Source organism: Cheilinus undulatus, linkage group 6 (assembly GCF_018320785.1).
Source record: "Cheilinus undulatus linkage group 6, ASM1832078v1, whole genome shotgun sequence".
Taxonomy (NCBI): Eukaryota; Metazoa; Chordata; class Actinopteri; order Labriformes; family Labridae; genus Cheilinus; species Cheilinus undulatus.
In genome coordinates this window covers 43,224,818-43,241,458 of record NC_054870.1, presented here as the reverse complement: position 1 = coordinate 43,241,458, position 16,641 = coordinate 43,224,818, and the positions used below count along the sequence as shown (strand labels likewise).

Here is a 16,641-nt window from a genome sequence, read left to right as displayed (position 1 = left end):
GCTTGTACATTGGCTCGATAATACCGGCGTACAAGCAGATGTTTACAGGGCTTTTTATTTTTTAATTCGCAGAGCTGTAGCTACATCTTGTGGCCAAAGAAAAAACTGCACATGCGCTCAATCGGGCTCACCTAACGGCCGTGCTCAGTACGCGCGCGCGAGCCCTTGAGCGTTTAAAACAAGGAAATGCATTCCCAGCCTAAAAGTAGATATAAAAAATAAACGTTTTTTTCCTAACTCAAAATTGAATAATTCTAGTCGATATGGCAGTGTCACACACAAAGTCATTTATTACACATTGCCAAAGGACAAAACTGAACGTCGCATACACTTCGTTCCTGCAGATGTTGAAAATGACTGACATGTCTCTGAACCAATCAGAACAGCCCCTCTTTTTGCTCGTGCATTCTCCGGCCAATAGCTGGGGAGGATATATTCCATGCTGTTAGATAGATCCGACAGTGGTATAAATACGCGGAGGAATACATGATTTAGGAATGTGCTGCTGCAGACCTCAGAAGCCATTTTGAGATGAAGTCCCTGTTGAGAAAGCCTATGAAGATGCTGAAATCAACGAACATGGTTACATTTCTGTCTGTTTCTCCCTCCGTCTCCTCTATTTCACCATGGCAGCTGTCAACCGACGGGACATTAGCAAAGCGGGGTATCAAGCTGCGGTCACAGAGTTAAAACGTCATTGATATGAAAGAGGAGATTGTCTGTTTACTGTCTCTGTCGAGACATGTAACACCGTGAGTCTTTTCCAGTCTGAAATCTTCCAGCATCTCTCACAACACAACGTCTCCTCGAGTGACTGTGTTAATTCACTCTTGTACCGGAGAGAAGGGAGGCAGATCCGTTTTCCAATGGCTTCTGTGAGCCTTGTTTCCAGTCCCCCAGCCCCTGTTCTTGACAAAAACATGACAGACTCTGAGCTTGCAGGGGATGAAAGGTCGAGTAACATTCTTATGCAATTCTTAATGCGCTCATCTGTGCGTTTTAGTGCTGTGGGTCTACATGCTTGTGTTAATGTTCTCTCTTTATTTTTTTTTTATCATCAGTTGCAGGACAGACAGAATCCACGGTTTCCCCTAAACAATTTTTGCATGCTCTTTTGATGCAATTGATAACGCTGTCCACAAAGCTTAGGTTTCCCATCGTTTCGTCGATCATCCACGATCATTTCCATGCAAGGCTTCAAGACCTCATCGTTTGTGTTTGCAGTAGTACTGGGCTGGATTCATGGCTTCATTGTTGCCATCTGCAGGAGACTATGCAAATGACTATGATGCAATTGCCACTCCCATCCTGGCTCTGTACTCCCCTCTAGCGGGCATAGTGAGGAACTACGGAGACGGGGTCCAGGCAGGGTTGAATTGTGGGTGATTGTGCTGGGTTTAGGCCATGCCTTTGTCCTTGTGGTTGATCTCTTGTCTTTGCAGGACTCTCAGAATTCTTGAACAAAGAGAGTAAAGAATTTGCTTGTGTTGAACCAATTTTTAAAAGATTTAAATATCAAAGAGCTGTCCAAGCAAAGATGGTGGCAGCAGCTGTAATGTTTTTGTTGCTGCTAAAGCTTGGTCTTGTCAGCTGCTGTAGACATGCATGCCCCTGTTTTTCACCTTACATGCATCACTCTGGGCAGTTGTTTTTTCTTGGATGTGGACATGTCACTGTTTGAAATGGATCAGAAGGGACTAACAATATTATTATAAGAGTTCAGTAGAGAGATAATTCTTCTATTATGACTTATTTTGCTGCTGTTCAGAGGTGGAAAATGACTAATTACATCAACTCAAATTACTGCTGTTGAGTAGTTTTTGTTGAGTACTCATACTTTTTGAATACATTTTGAAATACTTTTACCTCTACTTTGGTAAGTTTTAACAAGAGTAACTACTTTTTAGTGGTGTAGCGGTTCACAAGTGTCATGATCCAGTTAGTACTTTGGTTTTGGGTCACTGTTCGGTGAGATACTCCTTTTTATCAGAGTGACTAGTTGTACACTTTGTCCACCTCTGCTGCTGTTATTACATTTTTAAGGAACTGCAATCATGTGTTATTGGTCATCACTAGGGCCAGGTCAATGTGATATTGAAATTGTAGTTTTTCCACGTTATATTTTGCTAGTTTACATGAGTTTCACATGGAATCAGAGCAGGCAATGTTGAAGACTGATGATGCTCCCAGTGCCAGGGAAAGAGGGCTGAAAAAAGCTGTAGTTTTCTTTCTTTAAACTCTACCAAGAGATTGTTTTGTGATGTAGTCCTTTATTCAGGAAGTCGGCATTTTATTCTATCCTCACAGTGTTTACAATTTGCTGGTGTGACATCCTTAAAATGCTTAAAAAACTGTGTATTTCATGACTGTAACGGTCATGTTTACAACATTTCAAGAAGTGGGTAGTTGACATTTTTTACTTAAAAAATCCCCTAAACAATTAATTGAACATCAATATGTTTTGATACTAGGGATGTATGATATTGGATTTTTGCCGTTATCTGATATGTCAATATTTCCAAAATAGTTTTAGCTGCTACTGATATTTAGATGTAGATAAAACTTCAGTCCTTAAATGACACAGTTAACCAATTGCAATCCTCTAGACCAGAGGTTTCCAAACTATGGCCAAGGGGCCAAATGCGGACCATGGTCCAATTTTGATTTAAATTTGAATTTTGAAAATTTTGAATTAAATGAAATATGGCCCACATTTGAACATGGGTCTTGTGCTCGGATGTATTTTTCCTCATAGTTTCAGCACAAGACGGTGCTACTATGCTAATTCTGTAAGCAAACATCTCAACAAGAAGAATTTATTGATGTGTTTTTTTGTGACTAAACTAAGACAACACTGTACATGGTAAAAATATTTGCAATCAAAATAATAACATCTTGTTTCCAAACTCCCTGATTAGTTTCAGCAGCAAATAGCAGCACCAATAATATACGAGAGGCGGAGCCAGTGGCAGCTAGGTCCAAACTGGGGTCCCTGAAATCTGATTGGCATCCACAAAAACATGGAATTGTCTATTTGCATTAATCTGGGCTTTAAGCATTAGTTCAGGCAGGCAATGGAGTCAAACTCTGCCTCGATCAGCTGATCTAATGCAAGCCCACACTTCTGAGACCAGTCATTCTCATGCTTCCTTGTTCACACTGATTATGTCTGGCCAAGCTCCGCCATTCTCTGCTCTTGCATCCTTCCTCCACCCCAGCTCCTCCTTTATTCTGCTTGCGACTTAATTAATGTCATATATTCCTGTGGATAATTAAGTGGCCTCAACATCCTTTTATATTTCTGTATGTGGCCCTCAGTTGAAAAAGTTTGGACAACTCTGCTCTAAATACACTTTAAAGTGTAAGAAATGATGAGGGACAAAGAAAAAGACTTCGGCTGATGTAGGTTTGTTGGCACAGCCTAAAACTCCTCTAACACAGTCAATATTTACAGCTGATATAGCCAGATTTTTTTATAACCTATATATTAGTAATATCCTTTTAAAATATGGCAAAAATATTCATATCTGACAATACCGATAATTTACTTTATAAGCTAATATCTTATTTTATTCATGTATTTATTTACTTATTTAAAAAGACAGAGCACATTAATGAACATAAACTTAAAAGACAAATGTAAACATGCTGAAGTTAGCAAAAGTGCTTATTTATATCCTTGACAGGTAGCACACGAGGAGAAAGAAGAACAGTACTTACAGTGTGCAAACACACAATAACAAAACTAATGCTGATCTGCTGATACTGATATGCTAATATTATCATGCATCCCTATTCAATACCTGTCTTTAAATCAGTCAGTTGGTAGATCATTGCAGCCCTGTTTACAACCATGTGCTTAAACAGCCCTGAATCTGTGTGTGGAATAGTGTTTCATGATTAATCAGACCATAATTGTGATGTCAGATTTTTCAATTACATAATGGCATAAATAACTGCAATTATTGTTGTATGAAGTAGTACTCAAAAGGTTGAAAAAGCCTTTTAGTTTATAATAGTACTACTGTTGCACTTTATAGAAGTACCTTTATTTTCAGAAAAGGAAAAATAAATATTTTTGTAAAATATTGTTATTTTCAAAGCAGTATTTTAAAAACTTCAGGTTTTGTGTTTTTTTTAAAGCTACATAATGTTTAAAAATTTTGTTGAGAAATACTCACTTCAAAACCATTATTATTTGCGGCATTTTCCTAGATAACCAAGCAAGTAGACTCAAGATATCATTTATGGATTATGCTGTAATCACAATATTGTCCAGTATATTCACAATCACACATTATAACCAAATTGTGCAGCACTAGTGTGGATGTACTTCATTTCATTGTTTTGTCAAGCTCCTACCATTTTAAATATTTTTAAGCAAATTGAATTCACAATATGGACATTTGGATTGGCATTATCAACAATATATTTAAGTATTTCAGCAGCACAAAGACAAAGTAAAAAGTAGGTATAAAAACTTTAAATCGATAAAGCTATAACTAAGTAGGTTAACTGGCAACAGGTCAGTAACATTACTAGGTGTAAAAAGAGTATTTTATAGAGGCTGAGTCTATCAGAAGTTAAGATGGGCAGAGTAAACCTCTGCAAAAACTGCATCTAAAAATTATGGAACAATTTCTCGGTGAAAAATTGGGAAGAATTTCCCTCCATCTACAATACATTATATTAAAAGTCTCAATTCAGGCAATGTTAAGGCAATGGCATCATTTGAAAAGTATTGATTTTACTCCAGTATCAGAAAAAAACAGTACCAACTCCTGCAACCCACTCTTGGGTTTTGACCCAGCAATTGAGAAACACTGATCTGCATATATTGAAGCCTTCTTGTCTGAAATATGACAGATTATTATAGCACCTTTATGTCTAAAACTCACCTTATCACCAGCTTTTTACTACCAGCCCCTCTGCATGAAGGAAATAGTTGCTCCAGCAAACTAATAGATAGATAGGCCTTTATTTGTCTTATATGATGCTAGTGTACTAATCATAATTCTAGTTTTTACAACATAGATTTCCCTGTGTTTTAGTGCTGTGTTTGGCTCAGTATTAAACCAGTGTTGTAGTTCTTGAAATGATTCTTTTAGTTTCTATGCTTCTGAGAAATGTAATAAAAATACATAACATTGAATTTGAATAAGTTATTTTCCTTAAAGCAATAGTTGACCTTTGTCATGTACTTTTATGACTCAGAAACATGGCGCACAGTCCCCAGAAGCATACTTCAGTCCCATCTGACTCCTCACTGTTACTAAAGGACTCTGAATAACCTTGCCTTAAAAAATTAAAGAACAACCTGTGGTTGTGTTTAGTTTTTTATATAATACAGCTGCACTTATTGGTTTAAAAAGATGTCGTGAATTATTGACAATAGCTTGTGGAATAGTTGAATTTGGCTGATGGGGACCATTAGTGACCAGGTGATAGGGTAGGAAGTATCAGTTCTGTTACTACCTGGAGCTTGCATCCATGAAGCCTGGGCCTGTTGAAGGTGACATTACTGTTTGGGCCATGATGTTCATGTTTTCCTCTCACTAGAGCACAAGTATCTCATATTTCTTTCAAGAGTTCAAGAGGAATTTCAAACAGAAAGGCTCAGGCCAATTTGGCCGTGTCTCCATTGTAATTTACACTTAATTGGAAAAGGCATTTTGATGCGTTTAGTGCAGTTTTGTTTGATTTATTGAAGCGATTCTGGATTATTTGCACACAGCTGTGTTTTGTTGATGTGTAAATCATTTAAATCTTGCTGGAATCTGACAAATCTAAGAACCCTTCACAATAAAACTTTACTGTCTGTCTTTTAGGGAGGATGGTGAACTGGAGGATGGAGAAATAGACGATGAAGGGATTGGGATTGAAGAGGAAAACAAAGAGGCTCCAGAGGTGAATGACGATAAGGAAAAAGAAAAGGAAAAAGAGAAGACTAAAGAGAAAGAAGAAAAGACTCACAGGCACTCGAGGAAAAGATACAAAAAGACCAGAGAGAAGAGGAGGTCAAAAAGGAGGAGGCGAGACAGACAGAAAGTAAGATTTCTTACTTGTCATTCTAAAATATTACAGTGCATTCGTAAAGTAACCTGGCACCCCAGATAGACTGTTTCATTTATCTATTGCATGGATATATTTCATATTCATCTGGGAAAGTTCCTATAAAAAGCATTTAGGAAGGGCAGGACATTTCAAATAATTCTTGGAAGGTGACTGGAGGAATGCTCTGTCTGTCACATTCATGACCGGCCAATCAGAGTGACGAGACAAAAGAGGCTGAATGCATGCGCTTCTCCTGACCTGAAAGGCTAGTGGCTGCTGCTGCCGTAGTTTGTGAATGGCCAAGCTACTTTGTGAATAAAATGCATGCCAAGGCCGGACAGGAGAGATGCAGACATATTCTCTGCCAAGGCAAGCTTTTGGTGTGGCTGTTTGCTCTTGTTTTAAAATAGAAATGTGGCTCCATTCCACTTTCCCACAGTTACATCAGAGCTACTGCATATACCGCAGCAGCAGCCATTGGATACACTGGCCAACCCCATCCATAATGCTTGCAAACTAATGTTGAAGCAGACTGTGAGAAGAGTGGAAACATCTTTTCTGTCATGAAAAGCTTACAGTGTGGCTCTTTGCTCTTGTTTTAATAAAGAAATGTTGTGTAGTTCTGGTAAACTGCAGCTATAATAAAGCTATATCTGAGCTAATTATCACACTGCAGGCAGCCATTGCTTTCAGTACAATTAAACCCCACCTGTAACTACCGCCTCATTCTCCTCTAATGATGCTGATCGGTCTGAACAACGTTGGGTTCGGCACTCACGTGGATTGGAGCTTTCAAGATGGATTTGCCTGATGACAGAGATGGAGTCTTATCTTTATGCTCTTCAGGCATAAAGAAAAACCTTCAGAAATGACATAAACCATCTTTTTTCTGCCTTCTTCACAGCACCACTCCCCCTCCAGCAGCTCCAGCTCTGACAGCTATGACTCCGATTATGACCGCTCAGAAAGGCCAAAAAACCGGAAGAGCCAGGGATCGAACCGTGAGTCTGACAGTCAGTCTTCTCAGGTGAGTTCATCTACATTTCAACACTGCACTCCTAACATTCATCTTAGAATTATGTGACAATTTCTTCTTCTAATTTTGCCCTGTCAGCATGGACGGGATTCAAAGAGAGGACATAGCAAGTCACCGCCACACAAGAGCAGTGATTATGACAAATACAGCGACTACAGTGATGACAAGTATGACTACGATGATGAGGAGGATGATTACGATGATGATATGTCCGAGTATCCAATGTCCAAAGATTCCCAGAGTCAGGGAAAGGGACGCCATGGGAGAGACCATATGAAGAGAGGGAGCATGAGGGGGATGAAACAGCAATGTAAGATCACTTTTGATATCAGAGAAAACCCTTACTAACTTACCTGTGTCTACCATGAACAATTTGGGAAAATGATGTAATTGCATTATTTTGCACTTTATTTGTTTGCAAATTGCAGTAGGCCATATTGCGATTTAATATACATTTCGATTAAATGGTCAGCCTTAATGAAAAGGTGAAAAGCCAAAAGAGAGAACGCTTGTATTTCTGAAATATCCTTTCTAGACGGGCAGAGAGGGCGGGGCAGAGGGAGCGGACCAGGAAGAGGACGAGGGATGCTCAACAAGAACAAGAAAATGAAGGGGAAACCCTGGGGAGGTCGAGGAAGAGGCAGAGGAGGAGATCAGGGGTCAGAGGACATGCCACCTGTAAGTGAAAATGTAGCCAGATGTATTTGAATGAAGTGCTGCCCTGTCCTAATGATTATAAGACTTAAAAATTGACATGACTCTCTCACAGTAAAATAATGGTACCCAATAACCAAAGAAATTCTAGGAAAAAAGAGGTATTTATCTCAGTTGTGCAGTCTTCCAGCTTTTTGACTCAACTGTCCCACTCTCACAGTCTAGAACAGGCCTATTCATTCCCTCAAGTGGCCCAGCCTATGGTCTTGCCAGAGATGCAGAGGGCAACCTGTTTTGCAGTTTTTCATAAATTCTTACAATATTTCAGACTGTGAATGCAACACTCCACATAGTCTAGCAACAATATACCTACAATGCACTGCGTTGTTTTGAAGCGTGGCTAGCGATGCAGGGAGAAGAAGCCCCAAAATACAGAGTGTAAAACATGACTTTTTCAACTGTGCAACTGTGCAAATTTACTTTTTATGCACTTTAAGATAATCATAGATAAGATGTGACCACAATTATTATTTGAATAATTCCTTTTTATTTTTTTTGCTTCTATTCGTTTTGTTTTTATTCAAGTGAAAAACATCTCTACCACCTCAGGTTATGTTCAAATACAGCTCTGTTGTGTGTTATGCACTTTTTAATGTACTTTTGTCATGTATCCCAATTTAAAAGGGAGACTATGAATGAAAAGTGCATATTTTTCATCAAATTGATCTGTATTTGTTTGAAATTTGACATTTCCAGCTGCTTACTGGGCACCAAACATGTTCGGCCAGGCTACATTTCTGGATTTTAAAAATTGGCCCCATTGAATTTGTAATTGAATGGCCCTGGTCTAGAATAATACACACAGTTAATAAGATTTTAAAAATCTGTTTTTGTTTCACAGGAAGGCAAAAATTCCTCTGGTTTCCAAAAGAAGCGTCCAATCATGAGCAAGGAGTTCATCAACCAGCACACCGTTGAACACAATGGTAGATACATCTGCAAGTATTTCCTGGAGGGACGATGCATCAAGGTATTGTGACATGAATTTATTTTGCTTGTGGTTATTAGAGATTTTTTGACAATAACACCATGATAGGTTTGTAGAAAGTGCAGTTGTCAAAGTTGTATAATTAAAACTGTAAAATAGCTGTGACTGGAAATTAAATCACAAAATACCACCATTTTCATTTAAAAAAAAATCAGGATTTCAATGACATTCTTAGCCAAAGGAGTAATACAGTCAATGTTTACTTCAGCTGAGCTGATTTCAGATAACCACAGGATGAAACAAAAACAAAAATATTTAAGATTGTTTTTTTCAGGTGGTCAAGCCCAGTGGGTTGGTTGCAGGTAGCCGTCCTGTGGCTTCTTTCCTGCATGTCATTCCCCTCCCTGTTTCTAACTCTATCCACTGTTGTCATCTACAAAGAAGGGATTAATAAGCCCAAAACAAACAAAAAACTGTGTTGTTGTTTACTGCAGTGAAGGCATCACAATCAGCCAATTCTCAAATCTAGGAATTAAAATCACTTTAAGATTGAACAAATGACTTTGAAATTCTTTAGTTAAAATCATGACTGGCTGTTCAGGATGCAAATTCATGTTTAAAATGAAAATATATTTTCTAACCTGAATGCTATTCTTTCATACAGGGGGAGCAGTGCAAATTTGAACATGAGCTTGTCGTCCCAGATAAGAAAAAGGAGTTGTGTAAATTTTACCTCCAAGGATACTGCAGTAAAGGAGATAATTGCATTTATATGCACAATATCCTTTTCAGATAACAAGTTTTCTAATTGCACTGAGAGCTTTAAAGAATTGTCATCACACATTTTACTAGTCTTCTTCCTTAACCTGTGACTGCACATGAATACCCATGCAAGTTTTTTCATACTGGGGCCAAATGTTATCAAGGGGACAACTGCAAGTTTTCTCATGAAGAGCTGAATGATGTGACCAAAGAGCTGCTTGATAAGGTAAGGCAATCACAAGAATCACCACAATCACAAGAACATTTTCCATCATAGTTCAACAACTGTCTCAGCTGCAACTCCCATGAATGAAGCCAGAGATGCAAAAACCTGCAATTCCTTGAGTGTCCACTTGAGGCAGTCTGCAGGAGCACAGGAGTCGTAGACATGCCAGTGCAAAAAAAGGAAAAAAAATCACGATTATTTTGTTTTCATGATCATTGGAAGCCAAAATTGTACTTATAAATGAAAATTGAGGAATTGCCCAGTATTTCTCTCTCTCTCTCTCTTATTAATCAGATAATCAACACAGAAGAGGAGAATGCCCGTGAGGACGAGCTGGAGCTGGAGGATCTGAGAAAGCAGGGTATTGCCCCACTCCCAAAGCCTCCTCCTGGGGTGGGTTTGCTGCCAACTCCTGGTCAGAGCAGTCCTACAGATGGAGCCTCTGGCCAGGGTGGGAAGAAGATCCCATCTCTGTTTGAAATTAAAGTTCAACCTACTGTAGACCTGGCGCAAAAAATTGGTCTGAGGTAACAGGCGTAATCTGTATTTGATTTAAATCAAGACTGTTTAGGTCTCATTCTCTGTCTAACTCTGTTTATTTATTTTTAGTGGATCCAACTTCTCCCAGAATCAAGGCGAGGGCACCGATGAGTTCAGTGGAGGCTCAGAGGAAACACAGAGTGTGGCTACAAGCACCTTTGCTCCCTCTAATCCACCTACTGGATCACCTGGTTCAATGGGTCACCCTGGAGGACCGCCCATACCTCAGAGTCCTCCAGGACAGCACCCACCACATAGTTTTCAGATGCAGCCACCAGTAGCCCCTGGTCAGCCCCCACCCTTCAGACCTAACATGCAGAGACCTCCGTTCCCTCCTCCAGACCTACAGATGCTGCAGGGTCTCTTCCCTTTTCCATCGATGGGCCAGAACCCGGCAGACATCTTCGGCAGCTTTCTCCAAAACCAGGCTATGAGTCAACAAGGAGGTGGGTGGTACATCAACATTGTCATCATTTATTGTTATTACCTCTTAACTGTTGGTGAAATTGCAAAATTGAGTCATTTTTGTTTGCTTCAATGCTTTAGACCCTACTGTGGCCTTCATTCAGAACCTCCAGCAGCAGATGGGTGCAGATTCACAGTTGCAGTCTTTACCACCAGCAGTGCAAAAAGCCATCTTTTTACACCTGACGCAGCAGCGGCAACAGCAACAAGAGTCTAATCCACAGGGAACTGAAGCACTGAGAGCAGAGGGCCAGGATGATAACAATACAAACAGAGGTAAGTGCTCAAAGATGAGGAAGAGGTTATCTACCTTTGGCTACAGGACTTCTGGATTGATATCTGATTTTTCATTTCTAACAATTGAGCGTGCATATGATTTTTGCAAATTCAAGTCCCATTTACATTAAAGGCCTGTGTCCATAGCAACTATCATTTTAGCACTAACATATTTTCAATATAAAACCAATGCAGTCCGCTGTTTGAAGCAGTCAGAGTACTGAGCGTATAAATGCCCACGTCAAGGCTAAAGTTCCAGGTTTATAGACGCTTCAACTACCAGGAGAGGATTCATTTAAATTTTTCATTTTCATGTTTACTTGGTGATATTTCCTTGAATATGAAGAACACAGAGCAATAAACCATGTTAACAGATACTACTTAAGACAAAAGAAGTCAAGTGAGGTGAGAAGCACTTTGAAAATGAGGTTGCAGGCACTGCCAGTGCAAAAGTCATAGCTGTGGTCACAGGCTCTAACTATTTAAGACAGGGTTGCTATGCCCCTCTCTCTATAGTCTTTTACAAGCATGCATAGGGACAAGAAAATTTGTCAGCTGGGCTGGGGCCTCATCAGACATGATGTTAAAAGAATGACATGGAAATGGCTGCCAAAGTGTTACGATCCAACAGTATCTCACATTCACTAAACATCAGCTTCATCCTGCTGCTCTCTTGTCAAATATACAAGCACTTTGGTGCAGGAACCTTGCTTTGGGGAGGGTCTGAGCCCTGCCATAGTTGCCCTGAAAAAAGGCCTCGCTTTAGTGTGGGATATTGATATTTTTTTTCAGTTGTGAAAATACTGAATAATAGCATTACAAACTTTTCACAGGCATACACTGTAAAACAACTCAATATAGCAGTTAGCCAAGGTCCAGCTCAACAGCATGTCTTTTGTCTGGGCCTTTTCACCCTTGGTAATACACCTGCAGACCATCAGCAGTTTTCGGGCCTTGGGACATCCACAGCACAACTAGGGGCTTGTGGCAACCCTACTGCCTGCCTTGACAGTACCTAAGGCCATTCCTACTTGCCACATCCATACCCTTAAGGTGTGGACTTTGCAGTTTTTTAAACAGCTAATTTTCCCATGACCCTGGTAATATGCAAGGACATCCAGAGCACATCCGGGGACTGTGTCAGTGTTCCTTCCCGATGGTGCCCTCAGGCAGCCTACTCACCAGACCTGTGCCTTACTACAGCCTAAGATTTGGGCCCAAACATGCCTAAAAGTTCTGTACAGTACTGTAGCTGTCATTTCAGGAAAATAAACAACCTTAACTATGAGGCATTAAGGCCTAGTTGCATATAAGCTTATCTTAACATTGTTTTTAAATGACAAATGCTAATTGCAGTTAGCATCTTTAACATCTCCACAGAACACAAAACGGTCAATACCCCTCCCAAAATCTGTGTTACAGTGTGAAGTTACATGGTACACACAGAAACACTTACAGACTTTCGTCTTCAAATGAGGAAATGTCAAAAAAGTGGTGTGCAACTGCTACATGCACTCTCGATACAAACAGAACCTAAACTACAGTGCAGTAAAGATAAGGGCAGTGCATTTTTAACACCATTGAAATCTGACCTGATTGAAAGAAAATGAAACTCAGTGAAACACAGAATCTACAGTTTAAAAACCCCAACAGAAAAAAGCGATTTTATGATTTGTATGTTTCTTCGCAGATGAAACGACAAACTGGTACTCAAGCGATGATGAAGATGGTAGCTGTGTTTCCTCCATCCTTAAATCTCTGAAGAAGCAGAATGAGATGCATCAGTCTCAATCAAAGCTCCCTCAAGCTACTTCACTGGCTCCAGCTCTGGGCGACCCTCGACTTGTGAAGGAGAGGGGCCCCCCTAGTGACCCCAGAGTAAAGTTGGACCCTCGACAGCGCATCCCAGATATGAAAAAGGATTCAGAAGGAGCTGTGGACCCTCGGCTTTCCAGAGACCCCAGGAAGATGAGACCGATGGAACCAAGTTCCTATCGGCAGCCGGTTCCTCAAAAGCCTCCCGCAGGAGACGATGACGAGGAGGGAGAGAGGGAGCTTAGAGACAAAGCTGTCCTTATCCCTCTTGATGCCGGCCCTGGTGTGGTGCTACGGGACCCTCGGTGCCAGTTAAAGCAGTTCAGTCACATCCGAGTGGACATTCTACTACAGCGGCCGGCCTTTGCTCAGACAGTAATCTGGGCTCCTGAAGATCTCATCCCCTCCTTGGTGCCCAAACAGGAGCACTCCATCAATCTGCCTCTGCCTCCTCTGATCGCTGATGCTCAGATGAACCGAACAAGCCTACCTGACCATCCTCACGTCTCCAGCCCTCCGCCCTCAGACCCCAGACTGGCTGCTGCACGTTTGAAGGAACGCATGAGCAGATTATCTTCAGGATCTCTTAAGTCCAGGTTATCCTCTGAAAGGCCTGCAGATCCACGCCAACAGAAGAACCTGGATCCTAGACTTAAGCGTACAACAAGCCTGGATTCAAAGATTCTTGGTCAGAAAGAGCACAGTGCTGTTGGGGGAGTTGTAGACCCCAGGCTACAGAAAGCTAATGCTGCTCGAGCCAAACCAGAGCCTGAGAGGCTGCCACCATACGCCCCACGTCTGTCATCCTCAGGTGGCGGTCTGGAGAGTCCGACTACCATCCTTGGAGGCATCAGTTTGTATGATCCTCGTTCTCAAAGTGAGCAGCAGAAGGAGCAGGCAGAGCCTCCTAAAAAGCCAGGGATTCTTAAACATCCGGAAAAGAAAGACAATATCCCCCCACAGTCCCTCTCACCCACACAACGAAGTGACTCTTTGGAGGACACAAAAAGCACAGAAGCTCCTTCAGATCAGCCTCACCCATCTAGTTCTCCACCCCTGCCCCCGTCCTCACCCGTCAAACCTCCTGCGGTTCATAATCTCCCCATTCAAGCTTTAGCTGGGCTGATCCGACCCCAGTACACTGACCCCAGGCAGGCCAAACAAGGAGGACAGGGCGCTGCAGGAGCACAGGAAGAGATGGAGGACAAAGAGGAAAAAAGAGAGCAGGGTGAGGAGGAGAAGATAGCCATGGAGGAAGAGAAACAGGGCGATTCAAAGGAGGAAGAGGGTGATGACCGGACTCTTAAGGACGTCTTCAAGACTTTTGATCCCACTGCTTCTCCTTTCTGTCAATAAACACTTTTAATCTAGCTTTACATCACCTATTTATTTCTGTATATAAATGATCCTGTATAGAATCACATTATGTGATGCACCACACACTTGTCGGTATAATACAGTGTAAAAAAACCTTTTGACATAATCATATTAATGCTGAAAAGTGTGTTTTGACAGTGTGTGTATGTTCAGAGCTTTTATCATTGTGTTATTTTAATGTTTTTTGAACAATCAGAAAAAATTTGCTTGTACAGACAAACCCAGGGGGAAAAACCCTAGTAACAAGCCACCATTACTGTAGTGGCATCTCACTTTAACATTGATGTATTTGAATGAAAGTGATTTAGAGAAACTTATTTTTTTGTCACATAAGGAGGAGTTGTGGAGTTCTCAGCTGCTCTGATAGTAAAAAAAATCAAACTTTGGAAAAAAACAAGAGCACATTACACAAAGACAGTCTGGATGCAGATTGTTAACCTCTGATGGCTACTGTCACAGACTGTTCACCTGAGACACTGTATATCTCAGAAAGAAAATGGCCAAGCCACCATTCATGTAACTCCTTCTAAAATTTTGATCTATACATAATTTAATCCCAGAATAGACCACTGACCTGAAAAAATGCTTAGTCTGTAATGTTTGCAATCTCATGAATGTAACTAATGGACTTTGTTAATGAAGTTGAATTTAAAAAAAATCTAAAATTGAAAATACACTGTACTTGCAAATTACAGTCCTTCCTTTCTGATGGATACGGCGTCTAAAGGGAACAGTCTACAGCCAGACCCCTCTCAATACACAATACACCTTTACTTCATGCAGAGTACCCCTGTATGAGAGATGACACTTTACACAGAATCACTGAGCACACAGATTTGTATAAACATTTTCTTCCACAAAAATGTACCTTGTAATCCTGAGATTGTGATGTCACCTACTCAGAAAAGAGCAAATTTTTATTTTTATGTGAATGCAATCTGTGACCTCTAAATGCAATTGTCAAATTAAGAATACTAGCAAGTAGATAAACATTACATTATACAGCTCTTTATCACAAATATGTGGCAGTTAAGTTCTTTCTTCTCTATTTGTGAACCTAGCCATATGTTCAGGTAATCTGCTGAAAGTACCTTTATCTGTATCGGTCTCAATTTGAGCCATCTCCTCTGCTGTCACAGTCAGCAGACAGCAGTAGATACTGCAGTTGCCACCACAGTAATGGTGGCCACCAGTGGTGGCGGCACCCTCAAATTAGCTGTAGAATTCATCTGTAGATTTCATTAAGCAATGAACAGTGTTGTTTACTGCATTCTTGGTTGACTTCAGCTATCACACCCTGTAGAATAGATCTTTTTTCCACCCGACACGCTGAGAGGTGATACAGATTAATCGATCAAGCAAGAGTTACTTAGAGAATTTTGTAATTATTTATTTTAAAATACTTTTTTTAAATGTATCTTGAGATTTTTACTTGTTTGTCGCTTTTATGATAAGGGAATTTTAACAAAAGGCCACGTTTTAATTTTTCTGTGAACACTGAGATTTAAGATTTTTACTTCATGTCCTGATATGAATTTGAGATTTCTTAATCTGTAAAATGATCATGAACACAGCAAAATTTTTCCCACAATTTCTTTGCCTGAAATTCTTATGAATTGGTAAACTAACTGCCATTCATTTTGGCAGCAAGTTTTTAAGGTTCTTTACATTTAAAGGCAGCTTAGAGAAATGATTGTATTGTTTTGTGTGAATTTGGGAAAAAGTATATATTTTAAAAAACCTATCAAATGTTGAAATGGTGTTTTCTTTGTTTGACTTTTTCCTTTCTGAAGTGGCCTAAAGTCTTTGTGTTTCTGTTGTTGACCTTTTTGAATTGCTTACACAGCTGTAAAGACAATTAAATGAGTAGATAAATAAAAATTACTTTATGGGATTTTACATTTCCATTCCTCAAAAAACTCACTGCTAACAAGCTTGTAAATGTCCAGTCAGTTGTGTTTCACTTTTTTCGAGCAGTTAACCAAGAAAGAAGGATGAAAGTGTATCATATAGAGAAAAATCCTATCTTGGGTACATTGCAGATATAAATGATACATATATGACCGTTATGCCTATTTTTATTTTAAACTTTGTTTAATTTGACTGTAAATAAATTTATATTGGTTAAAGTGTCCCTCACTGGGTAAAGTTGACTTCATGGCAGTTTGCATTGTTTGACAGTTGTGTATCTATCTTTGTTTGACCGGAACTAAGCTATCTGTATGTACTTTTTTTATTGTTCTCAAAATTCACATTGTAAATGCCTATTTTGTATCACCTGTACAGTCTATTTTTGAGTGTTTTAATGCATACTATTTTATTTTTCCCTGTCCGTATGGTGATTATGATACTGTAAGACATTTTAACAACACATATGCCTGTCACATTTCAGTGATTTTATTATGGATATCTGAAATAAACAGAAAAAAATGAGGTTTATTTGTTCCG

The 16,641-nt window shown here is 39.9% G+C and overlaps 1 protein-coding gene across 1 annotated transcript; it reads left to right on the top strand.

Moving 5' to 3' along the window:
* Positions 1-495: 495 nt before the first annotated feature.
* LOC121510927 (zinc finger CCCH domain-containing protein 6) lies at positions 496-16,626 on the top strand. The gene is made up of 12 exons (XM_041789312.1): positions 496-952; positions 5,829-6,048; positions 6,959-7,081; positions 7,169-7,400; positions 7,626-7,768; positions 8,646-8,774; positions 9,397-9,511; positions 9,611-9,720; positions 10,015-10,247; positions 10,330-10,706; positions 10,807-11,001; positions 12,692-16,626. The coding sequence occupies exons 1-12, from the start codon at positions 867-869 to the stop codon at positions 14,170-14,172; spliced, it is 3,444 nt and encodes a 1,147-aa protein (XP_041645246.1). The 5' UTR covers positions 496-866; the 3' UTR covers positions 14,173-16,626.
* The last annotated feature ends 15 nt before the right edge of the window (positions 16,627-16,641 follow it).

Excerpts from the sequence above, each read along its gene's own strand:
- LOC121510927 (XM_041789312.1), top strand. The coding sequence starts at position 867 with ATGGCTTCTGTGAGCCTTGTTTCCAGTCCCCCAGCCCCTGTTCTTGAC. Across the intron at positions 9,512-9,610 it reads TAATTGCATTTATATGCACA|ATGAATACCCATGCAAGTTT; the intron begins ATATCCTTTTCA and ends CTGTGACTGCAC. Across the intron at positions 10,707-10,806 it reads GGCTATGAGTCAACAAGGAG|ACCCTACTGTGGCCTTCATT; the intron begins GTGGGTGGTACA and ends TCAATGCTTTAG.